Source organism: Lagenorhynchus albirostris, chromosome 18 (genome assembly GCF_949774975.1).
Source record: "Lagenorhynchus albirostris chromosome 18, mLagAlb1.1, whole genome shotgun sequence".
NCBI classification, from domain to species: Eukaryota; Metazoa; Chordata; class Mammalia; order Artiodactyla; family Delphinidae; genus Lagenorhynchus; species Lagenorhynchus albirostris.
This window is the reverse complement of record NC_083112.1, coordinates 743,833-765,924: the sequence shown is the minus strand read 5'-3', so window position 1 is coordinate 765,924 and position 22,092 is coordinate 743,833. Positions and strand designations below refer to the sequence as shown.

General features: G+C 38.9%; 1 protein-coding gene across 22 annotated transcripts in view; it reads right to left on the bottom strand.

Annotated features, from left to right (window-relative positions):
• The window catches only part of ZMYM2 (zinc finger MYM-type containing 2), an 88,467-nt gene that overhangs the window by 38,559 nt on the left and 27,816 nt on the right, over positions 1 to 22,092 (bottom strand). For 12 of the 22 annotated variants that reach the window (XR_009536681.1, XR_009536682.1, XR_009536683.1 and 9 more), the window contains 4 exons: positions 18,793 to 19,078; positions 17,292 to 17,457; positions 16,295 to 16,507; positions 3,393 to 3,464 (listed from right to left, as the gene is read on the bottom strand). Coding sequence is in view for 14 of the 22 variants with exons in the window: in XM_060128843.1 (XP_059984826.1) it covers positions 3,393 to 3,464; positions 16,295 to 16,507; positions 17,292 to 17,457; positions 18,793 to 19,078 (737 nt within the window). In the remaining 8 variants the exon portion in view is untranslated. Of the gene's footprint in view, positions 1 to 285; positions 395 to 3,392; positions 3,465 to 12,014; positions 12,127 to 16,294; positions 16,508 to 16,905; positions 17,075 to 17,291; positions 17,458 to 18,792; positions 19,079 to 22,092 lie in introns of those variants that run through there. The other 10 variants (XM_060128851.1, XM_060128852.1, XR_009536686.1 and 7 more) reach the window with 9 other exon arrangements.

Here is a 22,092-nt window from a genome sequence, read left to right as displayed (position 1 = left end):
AATGTTTAGAATCTGGCACCACAGTACAAATGAGGAACACTAAAAATATCAGGACACCTGCCATTGTATCAGAGTTACAGAGAGAAAAATAAAGCAGCTCCCAGCAGGTGGATGTGAGACCTCCACAGAGCAGCATCTATGAAGAATTCTTTTACAGATATAAATGAGGTCCAATCATCCATTCTAATCTTGAACTAGATTTTTTAACTTATTAGAAATATCCTTCAACTTGACAATGATTTTACTGCCAGAATGGTTAAGTAATTAGTAAGTTTTAAGACGTACCCATAAAAAGTAGACCAGTTGATCTGGGTCAAGTAAGCAAGAAGCTAAGCAACCGGTCCCCAATGAGAAATAGTTTTGTGTGAAACTAAGAAAAACAGAATCATTAACACTGAAAACACGTTAACAGCCACTTTCACAGTTGCCACTACTTCAACAACAAAAAGGCCCATCTAACGGGAGAGTATTAGCAAAAAAGATATATGCTGTCATGCCACGTTTTCTCTGCTTCCTATGTAAACAACGTAATCATATTTAAATTTCATGCACCCTATAAATATGCACTGAGTGATTTAAGGAACAAAATTAAGAGGAACAAATTCACAATTATTATATTCCCCATTCAGGCACGGGAAGAAATAAATTATAAATTCAGTAAAAAAAAAAAAGTATGAGGTAGATGTGATAGAAACAACACTGGTGAGGTAAAACGAAAAAATAATGGGGAGTTTGCAGCAAATGGGCTCATTTTCAGTCTAGTCATTGAAAAAAGGTGCCTTACATTTTCATGTTAACCAGCTCCACATGAATATCAAAATTAACCATCACAAGATTCTAAAACTTCTCCCTAATTTTTCCTTTTAGATGTAAGTAAAACATCTCATTCACTACATTTTTAACCAAGCAAGCGGACGGCAAGGCTAGGTGCTCAAGAGACAAAGCCTGGATGGACTTGTTACTGCAAATCTAATCTAGGAAATGGGCACAAGTGTGGCTGCACAGAACTGGCTTCCTGGCCACATCCAGATACAACCGAAAGCTAACTTAGGTCCACGACATCACATGGAAAAATTATTATCTTCATATTCATTAACATCTAACGGAAACGTAGCTTTCTTTTCATTCTGATTAGAGGTAATAAACCACATTAGTTTTAGCAGAACCCGCTAAAACAAAAATCCCCGACTTTTTATCTTATACTGGCAGGTGGCTCAATATATCATTGATGTCCAACATTACTTCAAAAAACATTATATAAATAAATAAATAAAAACATTATAGTTAATAACCACTATACCTTATTACTTAATGCATTAATACAGTATATATATATCACATTTCAAAAATTTTTAAATATTTTGATAACTCTATTTGGAATAATTGGTTCTAGTTGTAATCATAGATATTTTATGCATTTAACAGCATGCTGAGAAACCATCTAACCATGTTACCAAGGGAGTCCAAAGCATAAAAATAGTGAAGAACCCTGTGGAGAGGGGGATAGTGATAAAACTTCAACAATGACATGCTATTATACTAATTTTTATACTAAGTGAAGATTAAGAGATAAATTCAAGTAAACCTTACACTTCTTTTATTCACTCAAGTTGACTCTCAGTCAACTGTATAACTCATTATATAGACATTTTATATAGAAAGGACAGACAGGAAAATAGTAGGCAAAGATGTTAAAAGAGCTACTATGATAAATACGCTGATATACTCATGGAGGAAAAATATGAACACAATGAGGCCAGGAATAGAGGACATAAAAAAGACCCAGATGGAACCTCTAGAGATGACAAAGTCCAAGACAAAAAAATACACCACATGGAACTAAAAGTTGATTAGAAAAGATTAGTAAAACTAAAGACACATTACAAGGTCTCTAAAATGAAGCCAGAAGGAAAACAAGACTTTAAAAAGCTCAATAAATAATAGAGCCACCGTGACCATGGGACAGGAGCAGGAACTCTAATACACCTGGAATTAGGGTCTCCGAAGAACAGAGGGAGAAACTGAAAAAAACTTGTTTTTAAATAATGGCTTATGATCCTGGACTGGATGCTATACAATTTTTTCCCCTCAATTTGCTATAACAGACATTAATGAACAAAATTTGAATAAGGTCTATAGGTTAATCAGTGGTATTATATCAATATAAAATTCCTTATTTTGATCACTGTACTACAATTATAATTATTCTTAATTGTATACATTTATTATTCAAGTCCTAATTTATTCATATGGCTTAATGGGAACATAGATTTGGAAACATTTTTTGAAAGAAAGGATCTTTCCCCCCCTCTTTCAGGTAGGCACAAGAGAAGGACTCTTATATCCTATATTTAAATGCCCACTGGGGGCTTCCCTAGTGGAACAGTGGTTAAGAATCACCTGCCAATGCAGGGTACACGGGGTTCGAGCCCTGGTCCGGGAAGATTCCACATGCTGCAGAGCAACTAAGCCTGTGCGCCACAACTACTGAGCCTGTGCTCTAGAGCCCACGAGCCATAACTACTGAGCCCGCGTGCCACAACTACTGAAACCCGCACACCCTAGAGCCCACACTCTGCAACGAACAGAAGCCACCACAATGAGAAGCCCGTGCACCACAACAAAGAGTAGCCCCCCTTCGCCAAAACTAGAGAAAGCCCGTGCATAGCAACAAAGCCCCAACACAGCTAGAAGTAAATAAATAAATAAATTTTTTTTTTTTAAATGCCCACTGAGGTCAAGGACTGTGCATTAAAAATCTATATCTTAGGGCTTCCCTGGTGGCGCAGTTGTTGGGAGTCCGCCTGCCAATGCAGGGTACACGGGTTCGCGCCCCAGTCCGCGAAGATCCCACATGCTGCGGAGCAGCTGGGCCCGTGAGCTATAGCCGCTGAGCCTGCGCATCCGGAGCCTGTGCTCTGCAACGGGAGAGGCCACAACGGTGAGAGGCCTGCGCACCGCAAAAAAAAAAAAAAAATCTATATCTTAAAATAATTTTTTTTTTTTGCGGTAGGCTCAGCAGCCATGACTCACGGGCCCAGCCACTCTGCGGCATCTGGGATCCTCCCAGACCGGGGCGCGAACCCGTGTCCCTTGCATCGGCAGGCAGACTCCCAACCACTGCGCCACCTGGGAAGTCCCTTAAAATAATTTTTAATAACATAAATACCTAAAAGCAAATGAGTGCACACAAGAAAACACATGTAAAATTTAGTGAAATGAGAAAGTTCGTCGGTCTTGAGATAAAGTAAGAAAATAATCATCATCTGACATATTTAAAGTTCATAAATGTTAATACACTTCAAAATGTACACAATTTTTCAGACACACAATAAAGGCAGTAGCAGAGCATGTCATGTCGAGGCCTTAACCCCAGCCCCACTCCTGCTTACCTCAGGCTGCATTAAGAAAGAGTCCTGCATGTGATCACGAACCTCCTTCAGAAAGCTTGGATGGCTACCTACCTAAAAAAAGATTTTAAAAGGCTTTATAAAAAGATATAAAGAAAGGCTGCTAGATCGAAAGGTCAACAAGCAATCTGTAAAAGTTGAGTCTTAATTACCTGTTTTGTGACTTACAACCTCGCTCCAACTTTTAAAAATGCCTATTTGTCCTACAGTGCCACTGACCAGCTTACAGAATATTATATATCATAACTTTATAATTATCCTATAGAAAAATAATAGTAACTAGATAAATAAAGAATTAAAAACAGACCCTTAGATTTGACTCACCTCTAAGTAGACCTTGCAAAAAAAAATCACATATTTCTCTTAGATGACAAGGTATTCTAAATGTATTCAGTAAAATCTATTAATAATACATAAAACAGTATCTCGGCAGTTCCCTGGCAGTCCAGTGGTTAGCACTCGGAGCTTTCACTGACGTGGCCCTGGATTCAATCCCTGATCAGGGAACTAAGATCCCACAAGCCTTGCAGTGCAGCCAAAGCAAGCAAACAAACAAACAAAAACAGAAGAAAACTGATTTGGAAATTACACAGTTACAGTTTTCATCATCTGCAAATGGGTTGTTTTGGAAACTCTTTTTAAAGCACATATAACAGCTTCCAGCACATAGAAATTTATATCCTTACTCTTTGCAGAAAGCATCCTGTTTTCCTTAAAAGTCAAAATACTATGCAAGAAAATGGAAAATAGTCTCCTAGAGTAATGGAAATAAAAACAAAAATAGGAGCTTCCCTGGAGGCGCAGTGGTTGAGAGTCCACCTGCCGATGCAGGGGACACAGGTTCGTGCCCCAGTCCGGGAGGATCCCACATGCCGCGGAGCGGCTGGGCTTGTGAGCCATGGCCGCTGAGCCTGCGCGTCCAGAGCCTGTGATCCACAATGAGAGAGGCCACAACAGTGAGAGGCCCGTGTACCGCACAAAAAATAATAAAATAAAATAAACAAATGGGATTGAATTAAACTTAAAAGCTTTTGCACAGCAATGGAAACCATAAACAACACAAAAAGACAACCTACAGAATGGGAGAAAATATTTGGAAATGATGCAACTGACAAAGGATTAATCTCCAAAATATACAAACAGCTCATGCAGATCAATATGAAAAAAAAAGTCAAAAATGGGCAGAAGATCTAAATAGATATTTGTTGAAAGAAGACATATAGATGGCTAAGAGGCACATGAAAAGATGCTCAACATCACTAATCATTAGAGAAATGCAAATCTAAACTACAATGAGGTGTCACCTCTGGCCAGTCAGCATGGCCATCACCAAGAAACCTACAAACAGTAAATGCTAGAGAGGGTGTGGAGAAAAGGGAACCTTTCTGCACTGTGGGTGGGAATGTATTTGGTGCGGCCATTATGGAGAACAGCGTGGAGGTTCCTTAGAAAACTAAAAATAGAACTACCATACGACCCAGCAATCCCACTCCTGGGCATCTATCTGGAGGAAACCATAATTTGAAAAGATACAATGTTCACTGATGCACTATTTACAATAGCCAAGACATGGAAGTAACCTGAATGTCCACTGACAGAGGAATGGATAAAGAAGATGTGGTATATATACAATGGAATATTACTCAGCCATAAAAAGAATGGAATAATGCCATTTGCAGCAACACGGATGGACCTAGATAGAGATTATCATACTAAGTGAAGTCAGACAGAAAGACAAATATCATATGATATCCCTTATATGTGGAATCTAAAAAAAAAAAATGATACAAATGAACTTATTTACAAAACAGAAATAGACTCACAGACATAGAACAAACTCATGGTTACCAAAGGGGAAAACGGGTGGAGGCGGGCAGGGATAAATTAGAAGCTTGAGATTAAAATATGCACACACCGGGCTTCCCTGGTGGCGCAGTGGTTGAGAGCCCGCCTGCTGATGCAGGAGACACGAGTTCGTGCCCCGGTCCGGGAAGATCCCACATGCCGCAGAGCGGCTGGGCCCGTGAGCCACGGCCGCTGAGCCTGCGCGTCTGGAGCCTGTGCTCCGCAGCAGGAGAGGCCACAACAGCGAGAGGCCCATGTACCGCAAAAAAATAAAAAAAATAAAATGTGCACACAACACTATATGTAAAGTAGATAACCAACAAAGACCCACTGTACAGCACAGGGAACTACACTCAACAGCTTGTAATAATCTACAGTGGAAGAGAATATAAGAATATATAGATTTATGTGTACGTATAACCAAGTTACTTTGCTGTACACGTGAAACTAACACAACACTGTAAATCAACTATATTTCAATAAAAATTTTAAAAATTTTTAAATAAAATTTTTTTTTAAGAAAATGGAAAATACTGAAAGACAAGTCCCCACTGCCGGGATCTAGATGATTAATCACCTGTATCTGTATACTCCAGACACTAACTGGGCTACAGGGAAAGGGATAAACAATAAGAGTGGACAACTTAGATGTTAGAGACAAAAGGTTGGGGGTGGAAGAATGCGAGAGCAGGGACCAAAAAAAATCACTGTACAGTTTTAGTTCCCAGGCTTTAGAAAAAGAAGACATTCACTAGAGCATCACTGCAGTGCTCTCCAAACATGTCTGATTATGTCCCTTTATCAGTAACAACATACACACATATTCCCTCTTATTTACTTAAAATTATGAACATATAGTATGAGAAATATAAAAACTATGACCACTAAAAAAAAGATGAAACACTACTTTGAAATAAGCTTTATTTACTGATATTATGAAGAATACTTTCTGTATCCTCTGGAGGAGAATCATCCTGGTGCCAGTGGGGCTGCAGGGAGCGCAGTAGCAGGCCCTCCTGGAGCCCAGAGGGGAGGGAGCCAGAGCCACAGAAGGAGACAGTCAAAAGATGCTCACACTGAAAGCACAGATACCTAGGATTATGAGCCAAAGGTTTTAAAGCAGCCATGATAAAAATGATTCAACAAGGAAAAAAAACACAACAATTAAAAAATAGAAATTCTCATCAAAGAAATAGAAGGTCCAAATGGAAACTGCATGACTGAAAACAGGGGCAAAAGTCCTATGCAGAAAAATTCCAAGTAACTATATACTCCACCTTAAAGGAGAGTGACTTTCTTCCAAACATTAAACAAGGAACGGGGGGGGGGGGGGGGGGGGGGGGCGGGGGCTTTCCGGTGGAGAATCCTGACACCACTTGAGCGAGGTGATCTACATCAACACCAACAGTCATAAGTCATGTTGAGACATGTACCCTTGTTATGTGATGAAAACTGCAAAAGTGCAAAAGGCCAACACCTCTGTCATCTCCCTCCTAAACCCAGAGCCCGGTCTGCCTACAGATGAAAGCAGAGGGGCCTCTTGCAATACACTTGACTCCTAAAAACTGTCAAGCTCGTCAAAGTCTGAGAAAATGTCACAGCCAAGAGGAGCCTAAGGTGACACAACTGCTGAATGTGATGTGGCATCCTGGATGGGATCCTGGAACAGGAAATGAACATTATTCAGATTTTCTTAATTTTTTCGTAAACTATGGACTTTACATACTAATAATATTTCAATATGAGCTCACTAATTGTAACAAATTATCATACCAATTTAAGGTGTCAATACAGAGGGAAACGGTGCGGGGAGGGGCTAGCCCATGAGAACTCTGTATTATCTGATCAATGTTTCTGTAATACTGAAACTGTTCTAAACAAAATTAAGTATTAGTAAAATAAATAACAACCACCAAAAATCCCAATGGATGGGACCAAGAGCAGAATGGAAAAGACAGAGGACAAGACCACGGAAGGGGAAAAGAGAAACTATCCAGTCTGAATATCAGAAATAACACAGCCTTGGAGGTAAAAATAAAGAAGAATAGAGCCTCAGGGACCTGCAGGACTGTAACTACAGTAATATAATAACTAATTATTAGAGTCCCGGAGTGAGAGGAAAAGAGGGCAGGGCTGAACGAGTGCTCAAAAGTCTGAAAACACTGCAAATTAGGCAAAAGACTAATTTCAGGGAGAAGAAGCTGAAAGAACCCTAGAATGGATAAACCACAAGAATCCCCACAATACACCACAAATTTCTAAAAAAATTTTAACATCAAACAAAATAAACTTTAAGTCAAAAAACTAATACAAGAAACAAAACAAAACCATACTGGAAAAAGGGTAAATTCATCAAGAAGATATAACAACTATAAACTTTTTCACCAAATATCAGAGACCCAAAATATATTAAGTAAACATTGACAGAAGTGAAGGGAAAAACAGGCAATTCTACAGTAACAGCTGTAGAACTCAATACATACACCCATTTCAATAATGGACAGACCAGCCACACGGGATTTTGGCACTTATGTACAGGATCTGAATAACACTACAAGCTGCTATGTTCTCCCCAAGTGCACATGAAACATTCTCCAGGAAAAGTCCCAATAAATGTATAAAGATTGAAATCGCAGAGTATCTTTTCCAATCATAACAGAATGAAATAAAAAATGAATAACAAAAACAAAACTAGAAAATTTACAAATACAGGGATATAAAAACGACACACTCTTAACCAATGGGTCAAAGAAGAAATCACAAGGGAAATTTTTCAATACTTAACAGATGAGTCAAGGCAAAACCAAAATATACCAAAAGTGACAGGATGCAGTGCAAACAGTGCTCAGAGGAAAAATTATAATTGCAAATACCTATTTTTGAAAAGAAGATCGATAACATAACTTACACCTTAAAGAAACAGAAAAAGAGAGAAAGCTAAACCCAAGCCAGCAGAAGAAAGGAAATAATAGAGTGCAGAGAAATAACGAGTATGAAAATATAATCACTGAAACAAAAAGCTGGCCAATGAAGAGATCAAAAAAGTCAACAAACTTTAGTTATACTAAGAAAAAAGACGCAAAGAACAAAACAGAGAAACGAAAGTAGGGACAATACTACAAATATTCCCTAAGAAAGGACTGTAAGAAAATGCTATGAATAATTATACACCAACAACTGGATAACCTAGATGAAACAGAAATCCCTTAAAAAATGCAAACCAGGGGCTTCCCTGGTGGCGCAGTGGTTGGGGGTCCGCCTGCCAAATGCAGGTGGCTCAGGTTCAAGCCCTGGTCTGGGAGGATCCCACATGCCACAGAGCGGCTGGGCCCCTGCGCCACAGCTACTGAAGCCCATGCACCTGGAGCCCGTGCTCCGCAATGGGAGAGGCCACTGCAGTGAGAAGCCCGCGCGCCGCAACGGGGACCCAACGCAGCCAAAGGTAAAAAAAGAAATTAAATGAATAAATAAATACCTGGAGTGGTTTGCACTTTTTTAAAAAAAAAAATGCAAAACACCAAAACTGACTCAGGAAGAAACAGAAAATATCAACAGACCTGTAAGAAGTAAAGAGACTGAATCAGTCATCAAAAGCGTTGCAGCAAAGTAAAGCCAGGATCAAATGACTTCACTGAGACATTCCGCCAAACATTCAAAGAGGAGCTAACACAGATTCTTCTCAAACTCTCCCCAGGTCAGAACACGGTGGACACCTCCCACTCCTATTCCATTAGGCCACCATTGCTCTGAATCCAAAGACAGACAGACATTACAGACAAATATCTCTTACAAATATACATACAAAAATCTAAAGGAAAATATCAGTAAGGCAAATTCAGCAGCATATTAAAAATATTACACACCATAACCGAGTGGGGTTTATCCCAGTAATGCAAATGTAAAATAATCAATGTAATTACCACATGAATAGAATGAAGGTAAAAACCACATGATAATCTCAAATGATGAAGAAAAAGTTTAACAAACTTCAACACCCTTTTATGATAAAAGACAATCAACAAACTAGGAATAGAAAACCATCTCAACGTAACAAATGCCATATATGAACAACCCATAGCTAACAGCATACTCAAAGGAGAAAAGACACAAATCTTTCCCTCTAAGGTCAGGAACAAGAAAAGGATGCCTACTTTTGCCACTTCTATTCAACATGATAGTGAAAGTTCTAGCCAGAACAAGTTAGAAAAAGAAATAAAAGGCATCTAAATTGGAAAGGAAGAAGTAAAACTATCACTACTGGAGATGAACTGACTCTATATAAAGAAAACCCAGGGACTTCCCTGGTGGCACAGTGGTTAAGAATCCGCCTGCCAATGCAGTGGGACACGGGGTAGAGCCCTGGTCCGGGAAGATCCCACATGCCAAGGTGCAACTCAGCCTGTGTGCCACAACTACTGAGCCTGCGTCTAGAGCCTGAGAGCCACAACTACTGAGCCCACGTGCCATAACTACTGAAGCCTACGCACCTAGAGCCTGAGCTCTGCAACAAGAGAAGCCAGTGCAATGAGAAGCCTGCACACCACAATGAAGAGTAGCCCCCGCTCGCCACAACTAAAGAAAGCCCGCACGCAGCAACGAAAACCCAACGCAGCCAAAAATAAAAACATTTATAAAAAAAGGAAAAAAAGGAAAACCCCAAGGGGTCAACAATAAAGCTACTAGAGCTAATAAAGACCTAAGTAAATGAGAAAACATCCCATGTTCATACATAGGAAGCTTTGACATTGCAGAAATGTCAGTACTACCCAAAGCGATCTACAGAATCAATGCAATCACTATCAAAATTATAAAAGCCTTTTCTGCAGAAATGGAAAAGTCATACAAAACTAGAATGGGGTTAGAGTATCCAAACAGAAGAACAAAGTTGGAGGACTCATTTCCTGATTTCAAAACTTCCTACAAAGATGGTTATCAGAAATAAACCTACTCATCTATGGCCAATTAATATTTGACAAATATCACAAGACCAATTAACAGGGACTTCCCTGGTGGCCCAGTGGTTAAGACTCCAAGCCTCTACTGCAGAGGGCGCAGGTTCGATTCCTGGTCGGAGAACTAAGATCCCACATGCCACATGACACAGCCAAAAAACTAAATAAATAAATGAAAAAGTAAAAAAATTAAAAACAACAACCAAAAAACCCACACAAGTCCAATAACAGATGGTGCTGGGACAACTGGATTTCCACACACAAGAGAACGAAGTTGGATGCCTGCCTCACATCATCAACAAAATTAATTCAAAATGGACCAAAGACCTAAATATGTGTTAAAACCATAAAACTCTTAGAAGAAAGCATAGGGATAAACGACCTTGACCTTTGATTTGGTAATTCTTAGATATGGTGCCAAAAACACAATCAACAAAAGAAAAGGAGGCAAACTGGCCTTCATTAAAATTAAAAAGTTTTCTGCAAATGACATTATCAAGAAAGTAAAATGAGGGACTCCCCTGGTGGTCCAGCGGTTAAGACTCTGTGCTCCCAATGCAGGGGGCCTGGGTTTGATCCCTGGTCAGGGAACTAGATGTCGCATGCCGCAACTAAGAGCCCACATGCCACAACTAAAGACCTGACACAGCCAAATAAATAAACAAACATTTAAAAAAACTATATATGACTTCTATAGGAAGTCATACAAATGGCCAAAAAGCACATGAAAACATACTCAACATCATTAGTCATTAGGGAAATGCAAGTCAAAACCACAAAGATATACCACTCCACTCCTACTGTGATGTCTATGATAAAAAAAAAATTTTAATGTAAAGTAACAAGTGTTGGCAAAGATGGACAGCAAATGGAACCCTCATGTATTGCTGGTAGGAATTTAAACTGATACAGTTGTTGTGGAAAACAGTTTAACCATTCTTCAAAAAGCTAAACATAGAATTACCCTATGACCCAACAATTCCACTCCTAGGTATACACCCACAAGAACTTTAAAACAGACCTCAAACTGATACTTATATGCTAATGTTCATTGCAGTATGATTCACAATAGTCAAAAGATGGAAACAACCCAAATGTCCATCATCAAATAAATAAATAAGCAAAATGTATATGCATACAATGAATATTATTCAGCCATAAAAAACAATGCTACAACATGGCTGAAACTCAAAACATTATGTTAAGCAAATAAACCAGACAAAAAGGACAGATATTGTATGACTCCACTTATATGAAATACCTAGAATCAGCAAATTCATCAACAGAAAGTAGATGAGAGATTACCAGGGTCAGGGGTGAAGGGGAAGATGAGGCGTTATTGGCTTCACTGTCACAGAGTTTCTGTTTGGGTCACGAAAAAGTTCTGGAAATAGAGGTAATGACTGCACAAATTATGACTGTAATTAATTCCACTCAATTGTATAGTTAAAAATGGTTAAAGTTAGGAATATTATATTATATACACTTCACAATTTTTTTTTTAACATGAGTAGTTTTCACCCTTTTTAATGCTTTGGAATGGTTGAAATAACACTAAGGTTACCTAGTTCAAATCTGATGGAATATCCCTGTAAAACCATCTGAGCCTATTTCATTTTGTGGGGTAGTTCTTTGATAACTATCTCTATTTCTTCTATGGAAATTTCTCTGCCTTATTCTATCTGTTCTGGAGTCAATTTAGGGAAATTATATTTTGATAGAAAATTACTCACTTGATCTAGGTTTTCAATATTTCTATATAGGGTTGGACAAAGTAGTCCCTTGTTGATTTTCTTCAATTTTCTCTGTTTTGATGGGTAAGTCCAACTTGTCATTTCTTATCTTTGTGAATCTGTGCATTTTTAAACCTCTGTTCCTGATTGACAATCGTTTGTCTAGTTTTTCAAAGACTTGATTTCCTATAGAAGCAGCATTTTGAATTATTTTAGTACTATTTTTATATCCTAATTCATTAATTTCTACTTTTATCTTTTTTCTTGTCTTTTGCTTTAATTTATTTTCTTTTTACAACTTTGAGTTTAATAGTTAATTCATTTATGTTCATTTTTACTCATTTAAGTATATAAGGGTATGAACTTTCCTCTGAGCATTTTTATAAAGCAAATATAACACTGATATCTTAAAGACTGCACCAAAAAAAGGAAATTCAAGACTAATCTCACTTATGAATACCAATGGAAAAGTACTAAATATTAACAATTAGAAATAAAATTTAAAATACAATAATGATCTGGTATGGTTTATTCTAATAATGCAAGAATGTTTAGATGAATTAGGAAATCCATTAAAATAATTCACATATTAATAGATTTAAAGGGATGGGGAGGGACATCCCTGGTGGTCTAGTGGTAAAGAATCTGCACCTTCCAATGCAGGGGACGCGAATTCTACCCCAGGTGGGGGAACTAAGATCCCACATGCCGCGGGGCAACTAAGCCCCCATGTCACAACTACTGAGCTCGCATTCCTCAACGAGAGAGCCCATGTGCTGCAAACGAGAGCCCATGTGCTGCAAACTACAGAGCCCACACGCTCTGGAACCTGCACGGCACAACTAGAAAGAAGCCCGCACGCTGCAACGAAATATCCCGCATGCCTCAACGAAGATCCTACATGCCACAACTAAGACCTGACGCCGCCAAAAAAATAAATAAAGAAAGGTGTGGGGGGGGAATCATACAATCACTGCCATAGACACTGAAAAGACCTTCAAAACTCGATTCTCATTTCTGATAAAACATTTAATGAAAGAAATCCATGGATTCTTCTTTAATGTGATAAAATATATTTACCAACTCTGAAGTTGGCATCTAATTTAATGAGGAAACACCAAAGGCACTACCACTGGAAAAAGGAAAAGGTACTTACTATTTCCACTCATTAAAAATTGTAGGGGGGGGGCTTCCCTGGTGGCGCAGCGGTTGAGAGTCCGCCTGCCGATGCAGGGGACGTGGGTTCGTGCCCCGGTCCGGGAAGATCCCACATGCCGCGGAGCGGCTGGGCCCGTGAGCCATGGCTGCTGAGCCTGTGCGTCCGGAGCCTGTGCTCGGCAGCGGGAGAGGCCACAACCGTGAGAGGCCCGCGTACCGCAATAAATAAATAAATAAATGTAGGGGTTTTCCCTGGAGGCGCAGTGGTTAAGAATCTGCCTGCCAATGCAGGGTACACGGGTTTGAGCCCTGGTCCGGGAAGATCCCACATGCCGCGGAGCAACTAAGCCTATGAGCCACAACTACTGAAGCCCACGTGCCTAGAGCCTGTGCTCCACAACAAGAGAAGCTCTGGTTCGCCACAACTAGAGAAAGCCCGCAAGCAGCAACAAGGACCAAACACAGCCAAAAATAAATAAATATTTTTAAAACCTGCAGGAAATACCATCAGGCAAGACACGTGATGAAAAAAGGAAGGGTGCAGGGGTGGGGCGGGGGGGTGGATTTAAGCAAATGCCCAGGACACAGAGGATGAGTGCTGGGCCACGACTTTAACCCAGGGCAGCTAGCTCTTACCAAACCTAGGTATCAGAAGATAACTAATGCAATGACATCACCAACATCAAACACCACACTGAGTTCTGGAGATTATAATTAGTCTGATCCTTTCAATCACCGCAAAACCTTCCTTATGTTAACAAATCTGAACTATATCAGCACAATGCAAATCCCACGAAAGCAGGAACTATCTACTGTACTTCCTTTCAGACTATTTCAAGCAATTAGCACAGTACCTGCAACATAATAGTTGCTAAATAATTGTTTCATGAACAAATTACAGATGCATTTTGCTCATTAAAAGTTTGACTTAATGGGGGAAAGACTAAGACAAACCAAAGCCCAAACAGAAAAATGGGTATAAGAGGTAAACAAACAGTTCACAGAAAAGGAAAGACAATGAGCTCTGAAATATGAAAAGCTGCTCATCAGCATTCTTAATAAGAGAAATACAAATTTTACTAAACATACTGTTTTCATCAAACAGAATAAAGTGCTAAAAGTCCCTGCTGGAGAGGCTATGGGGAAACGGCCACTTCCACATACACTGCTGAAAGGCATGCAAACTGGTCCACCTCTAACAGAGGCAATTTAACAGTATCTAACAAACTAACATGTGCACATACCTCTGGCTGAGCAATCCTGCTTCCAAGAATCCACCCTGAAACAACATCTCCACAGAGTCAAGGATATACAGGCAGACCTTGTCGTAGTGCCTTTTTTACAGATTGGAGGTCTGTGGCAACCCTGCGTCGAGCAACTTCATCAGCGCCATTTTCCCAACAGCATCTGCTCACCTCGTGCCTCTGTATCACATTTTGGTAATTGTTGCGACATTTCAAACTTTTTCATTATTACTCTATTTGTTACGGTGACCTCTTGGTATAATCAGTGATCTTGGAATGCTACTACTATGATTCACTGAGGCTCAGATGATGGTTAATATTTTTTTAATTAAGGTGTGTACATTTTTTTAGACAGTGCTATTGCACAGTTAATAGTAAACATAACTTATGTGCACTGAGAAACCAAAAAATTCCCATGACTCGCTCTACTACGACATTCGCTCCACTGCACTGGTCTGGAACTGAACCCGCAAGACCTCGGGGTTGTTCCTGCACAGGTTACTCATCATCTGTCATCTGCAGCAGCAAAACACGAAATAACCCAAACACCACCAACAGCAAAGTGATCAAATAAACAACAGTCAGCCCCGTACTGTCTTGTATATGGTTAACCACTAGCTCTCGGGAGGTGAAAGTAAGCACCATATTTATTGGAGCATCTACCATGAGACTCTCCCCACCGTGGCTAATTTCAGGCCACCAACATAAAACTAAACATGAAATTGGGAAGAGATACACAGAAGCACACCATTATGTATAATATTTCCATCTCACAAATAATGTAAATAACCTCAAGAGCACAGGTAATACTGAAATGTAATAAGATAATTAGGAAGTGGTACATTTTAAGTATTTATTTTCTTTGTCTTCAATATTGTGTCTCCCCCCACCTCAAATGAGTATCTTGAAGCCCTAACCGCAACAAGACTGTATTTGGGATAGGGCCTTTAAGGGGGGCAGTTAGGGTTGAATGAAGCCCTACAGGTTAGGTCCAAGAAGACAGACCAGGACACTCTCTCCTTCTGAGCACAAAGGAAAGACCACGTGAAGACACAGCAAGAAGGAGGTTAGCTACAAGCCTGGAGGAGTGGCCTCACCAGAAACCACCCCAGAAAGGCACCTTGATCTTAAGATTTTAAGCCTCCAGAACTGTGAGAAAATAAATTCTTGGTTGTCTGAGCCCTTCAGTATTTTGTTACAGCAGCCCTAGCAGACTAATACAAAGATAATTTACCTGTAAGTTTCTATAACTTAACTTTTTAATAATGGGTGTTTTAACAACTGGCTCACAGAATTCCTGAAAATTTAACTCAGCCATAAAAGGAATAAGGAAGAATAAGGAATATACTGACAGGGAATGATTCCAAGATACAAATGGAGGGTACAGTACAGTACATACAGTATGCTGCCTTCTGTACTGATAAAAGAGAAACTAAGAATACATTATTTCCTTAATTCTTCAGAAAGAAAACAAAATAGTAAGAATTAAAAACTGATATGTATAAAGGATAAGTAGGAACCAAGAGAAGAAAGAAATGGGAGCTAGACCTCTCTGACTTTTGAAAACACAGGTATATATTAAAAAATAAACTAAGCTAAGTCGAAGACCTTAAATTTTAAATTAACAATCAAATGGAAATAAAATAATCACTCCTACGCTAAGCATCAACAATTTGAAAAACCATATTTACGACCCCTCTCCACCACCCAAAAAAGGAATCACTTTGGTAAGCATTTACCTTTCTATGTAAAATCACAAACTTATTTCCAATAACCTACATGTATTTCAGTATTCACTTGAGATTGGTTATCTCTACGATGTTAAGACAATAATGGAATTAAATGAGACTTCAAGATAAATCTGGTTAATTAATGCTGTTAGAGTGAAACTATTATAGCAATTTAAAAGCACATTCAAAACAACGGTTGATTCTGATCAGATCATGAATTACCTGCTTGTATTCACTGACACAACTCTGGCAGCAAAATCTCTTCTGCTGACCATCAATTACCAAGACATTGTTCCCAGCGCCTTTGCTGGGCAAGTACTCCCCACACTGCTCACAGCAATTCATTATTAGACCATTGGCCATTCTGTATCTATTAAAGCAGTGGTCACTGCACAGCTTATGAGTCATATTTTTAAAGCTAACTTCATGGCGAATCTAAAAGAAAAACAAGCAAAATTTTAAAAAACAAATTAATATATGACACGTAGCTAACTAACAAGGTGCTCCAATAGAAAGAAAATGCCTGTTTTTCTGTGTAAAGCTTGTTTACGGAAAAGGCAAGACAAAGTACATTTCATTCTTCTTTAAACTTGTTTATACACACATATATACGGTGCAAGGCAGAGAGGACCACCAGGGTCATCGTACAAACTTCTCTAGACGTATCTAAAAGTGACAGGAAACAACCCAGTTTGGGCAGTGTTAGTATAAAACTTCCAAACAGATTGGAAATCTTTAGATAAATCTAAAAGGAAATTATTTAAATATAAGTACACTGCTGTACAACAGGGAGGAGAGGACTAACATTATAAATAATTCAAATGAAGCATGTATGCACAGATTTCTTTTTATTTCATCAAATGCAAAAACCGTAATACACTTTTAACGAAGTCCTCAAAAACATCCCCTCCACTCGTTCCGCTTCTTAAGCAAGATCGTTTGCTGGCTCTCATGTGCAGTCAGTCTATTTAAACACTATGGGTTTTCTGTGAGTGCTCCAACCTCAGGAAATAAGTCAATTGATGTTATATTTCAATTTTTTTGTAAATCATTCTCCCCATGGGAGAACGGGATTACATAATGGGATATTTATAAGATAGGTTTTATATACCCTCACTTTTAAGGAAATACATACTGATGAAAGATTATGTCAAAACAGTTAAAAGTCAAAAATATTCCCATTAATTAGAACTAAATGATAAAGCACAAAAATACAAACCTCTGTTAGTTTACCACAAATTGTACATCTTGACTTATTCAGCGCTCCTTTAGTAGGATTCTGTTTGTCTTCATAAAGAGACAGACAAGATGTACTACAGAATTCCTGGAAGGATTCGCTCGAATCCACTTGGGCAACAATGGTTCCTTTCATTGTAGTTATATCTCTGAAAAATACGAGGAGCAGCAAAGTCAAACTCTACTTTAAAATAAATCAAAGAGTAATAACTGCCATTTTTAATTTCCATAGACTGAAACCCATTTTTAGATTCATTAACTCACTTTTACTATTTAAAAACTCTTGGCAATAAAATATGAACACAGAAGATTGAGAAGCAATACTATTAAACCCTAGCCACTACTCAATTTATCTTCAAGCTCCTTAACAAGGCTTTCAGATATTAGAACCACTTAAAAAAAAAAACAAACAAAAAAAACTTCTTATTTACATGGAGTTTAACGTCAAGGCCTAATTTACTGAGGTATAAATTTACAATACCTATTCAATTTCCCTCTCGTGGGTACGTAGAAAGCATGAGGTACCTAGGTCACAGGAATATGGAGAGGATAAGTGAACTTAAATACATCCCATAACCCAAAAGAACCCCACCTACCATTCTATACAGCTTTCAACTACAATTAGAAATGTTAGGAAATGACAATATTGATGACCTTTGAAGTTTTCCTTTAATTCTGAAGTTCCAGGTCTTATATTGCTGTATGCAAGTCTACTACTGTAAAGCAACCAAAAAACTGTATAACAATTGTTCCAATATTTGAATTTACTAAACGTATACAGAGCACTCAGCCTTTTCCAGTTCTAATATCTAAAAATATCTTTACAAACTTGGGCTGCTTCAAGAGATGGTACAGAAAATCTATCTGTTTAATACTTGCACACAACATACCATATTCAGCTCATTTTTAACTAGTGAGACCACACCTAAAAAATGGCAGAAGAGGATCCTGTCACTCCAAGGCTGTCAAAAAAAAGGTACCCGAGTCTTGAAGAGGTATTAAAATGACAACGTTCAAGACAAACGTAAATAAATGCATATAATATCCAAAGATTTGCCAATTTTTAATAATCTTAACATGAAGGTAGTCCAAATTTTGACCTATTTTAATACAAAACTAGTTATACATAAATTGCTTAACAATTTTGTCTGGCTAGAACTAAATTCTTATAATTAATAATGTAAATAAGCATGTATGTATTTTTACGAATTCAAGTCCAATGGAGATTACAGATAAAATTAATTATAAGGGCCTAGTATCTAAAGCAACCCCAAAGCCTATCCAAATAGGAAGGCTTTTAATCCTAAGCCACCTCAGCTTGATAGAGAACACTCCAAAGCCATTACAAATTTGAGTTTGACTTTAATATTCAAACAAGCTTACGAATTTTTAAAACATAGTAATTCACCTCTAAAATAATTTTTCTCACATTTTATACCACCAATATTCAACCATAAGGAAATATGCTGGAAGGTAAACCTTACTTTTTACACATAACACAAAGTTTCTTTGGAGCAGGCTTGTGAGAGAAGGAAGAGAGGCAGGTGGTAGAACAGAAGAGGTGAGCTGATCCTTTTCGCTGATAAGCTGTCTGTCCCTTCTGTAAAGGCTTTTTGCAGTTTGCACAAGTGACTTTAACTGGTTTAGTGGGTTGCTGTTGGGCAGAAGGCTGGAAAATCTGTTTAGGAAGAGAGGCCACTGGTGATAAAGAATCCACCCCTGGCTGTTTCTGATTTCGGGGAAATGATGCTGACTGGGAGATCCAAGAATCTAAAAAAACAAACCAAAAAAAAACACATACACTGAAATTTATATCAGAGACACAGTTTTAACTTCCCATTCTGTCCAAGTTTCAGACATCGATAAGGCGCAGTACAGCAGAGCGGTCAAGGGCACAAACTTTGGAGTCAGAATTGATGGCTGACATTCAGGCTCCATTACCTACGAGACTGGGAAGTTACTAACCCTGTGCCTAACTCTTCTCTAAACTGGAAATGGTAACTTTAAATGAGATAATACATGGTTTATAAACCACAATGACTGGCACATATGCAGCACTAAAAAACATTAGCCATTAGTTACTAAACAGGAAGAATTTACAAAATATTACTTTAAGCGAGGAACACATACATCAACATAAATATATAATAAAATCTTAACCAACCAGAACCTTTGACAAATACAATATAGTTCGGATTGGGCTTCCCTGGTGGCACAGTGGTTGAGAGTCCGCCTGCCGATGCAGGGGACGCGGGTTCGTGCCCCGGTCCGGGAAGATCCCACATGCAGCAGAGCGGCTGGGCCCGTGAGCCATGGCCGCTGGGCCTGCGCATCCGGAGCCTCTGCTCCGCAACGGGAGAGGCCACAACAGTGAGGGGCCCGCGTACCGCAAAAAGAAAAAAAAAAAAAATACAATATAGCTCAGATAAAGTTTACAAATGACTATATTCAAAACATCTTTCTAGGGACGTCCCTAGTGGTCCAGCGGTTAAGACTCCACGCTTCCAATGCAAGAGGTTCAGGTTCGATCCCTGGTCGGAAAACTAAGATCCCCACATGCCACGTGGTGCAGCCAAAAAATTTAAAAAAAAAACTTTCTAAGAACAGCTTTTCCACTTACATGTTTCATTTCATGGCTTCTAAGTATACCACGTAATATCAAAGAAATTAGAGCGTTACACAGAAGCGGTGATGTTAAGCCAACGTCTAGTGACCGATGAGACATCCCGTTGCTCTACCGCTGCCAGCAGCACAGCTTCAGCAGCACAGCATTAAGGCCTGGGGAACCGACCACCAGGGTGCTGAGTTCTCCCTCCTCTTCTTGGTAAGCTTCTTTGGGACTTAGCAGGATGTCTCCAGCTCACCATACTACTTACTGTTACACAGACTCACACTACAATACCAATACACCATAATGTTTTTTCATTTTGAAACTTTTCATGCTACCACTTCTATTATAATTTCTACTACTTTGGTCTCTTGTAATACTTTTCCTTTCTAGTGTCTTCTGAAATTTGTATTTCCATACAAAAAAGATGCCCTTTCATATGAGAAACAATGTATAAATATATCCAGAGTATGAGGAAATTTCTTTACTACCAAAACCTTGAAGAGGGCAATTTCCTGGTTCTGACCCAGTCCATCAACCTAATGGTTTCAAGGGGCTACATATACTGCTATTCAAATTCTACTTTACTCCACAACCCCTCCAAATAAATATATGTTCTATACACAGAGTAAACAGAGTGCCTTCTGGAATCCTGTTATCCTGCTATCATCAGGGTAACTGACCTGTTTTAATAAAGAGGTAAAAATACTAAGGAACACGAAGAAAGCAAATCACTGAAACAAACTGCCAATTCCATATTATGAAGGGCCTTCAATCAAAAATTATATTTGAGGACGTCCCTGGTGGCGCAGTGGTTAAAAATCCACCTGCCAATGCACGGGACATGGGTTCGATCCCTGGTCCAGGAAGATCCCACATACTGCGGAGCAACTAAGCCCGTGCACCACAACTACTGAGCCTGCACTCTAGAGCCTGCGAGCCACAACTACTGAGCCCACATGCCATAACTACTGAAGCCCATGTGCCTAGAGCCTGTGCTCTGCAACGAGAAGCCACCGCAATGAGAAGTCCACTCACCGCAAGGAAGAGTAGCCCCTGCTCGCTGCAACTAGAGAAAAGCCCCTGCACAGCAACGAAGACCCAATGCAGCCAAAAATAAATAAATAAACAATTTTTTAATAAAAATATTTGAATACATGTTAGAAGTAATAGCTTTTGCAACATAAATAGTGGCTCCTTAGAACTTTCAACCCTGCAGGCTTGTCATTTGAATATATACTTAAAGGAACCTAGTTAGGGACTTCCCTGGTGGTCCAGTGGGTAAGACTCCCTGATCCCAATGCAGGAAGCCTGGGTTTGATCCCTGGTCGGGGAACTAGATCCCACATGCATGCCACAGCTAAGAGTCCGCATGCCGCAACTAAATATACCACGTGCCGCAACTAACACCCGGCAGAGCCAGAATAAATAATTTTTTTTTTGAAAAGGAACCTAGTTAACCCTAAAGGCATCTATCTATCAACTTGATTTTGAAAAGTGGCAATTACTCTCAATTTCGTGCTAGGCCCTGTATAAATAATGCAATGGCTCCTTTTATCTATGCTTCAGTTCTTACATTCCCCTACTTTCAAATTTTCACCTCCTCCAATATCAAAATATTTTTAGGAATGGAAGAGACCTAATCATTCTCTATTTTATACAATGGACACTAAGGGATAGAGGTTAATTTGCCCAAGTCACCATTAGTCTGAGAGCCAGTATAAACAGCCAAGATGTTATAATTCTCTATGACAAACAAAGACAGCACAAACACACAGGAGCTAATCCATAAACTCAGGAGCAAGAGGTGTATCTGTCTTGTTTCCTGATGCATACTTTACATTCCCTGTGTTAAGAGTTTGTGTGAACAGGAACACAATTCTTATAATAAATGTGCTTTGACCCAGCAATAGTCCTCAGGTACTACGTATCCCGACATACATGGATAAGAATATTCTTACGAGTTATTTAAATAGTGAAAACTGGAAGTGAACTAAATAGAGAATTAACAAAATCAAGCATATACTCTTGATATAGTCAAAAGTTCAAGATTATTGTTAGGTATTTAAAGGAGCAGGAGAAAGGGAAAGTTTGCAAAGCTATACCTCTATTGCAATTTCAGGTTGGAATTAAATGTACCATATTCTCAACAGTAAGACTGAACGTTATGTTCTTT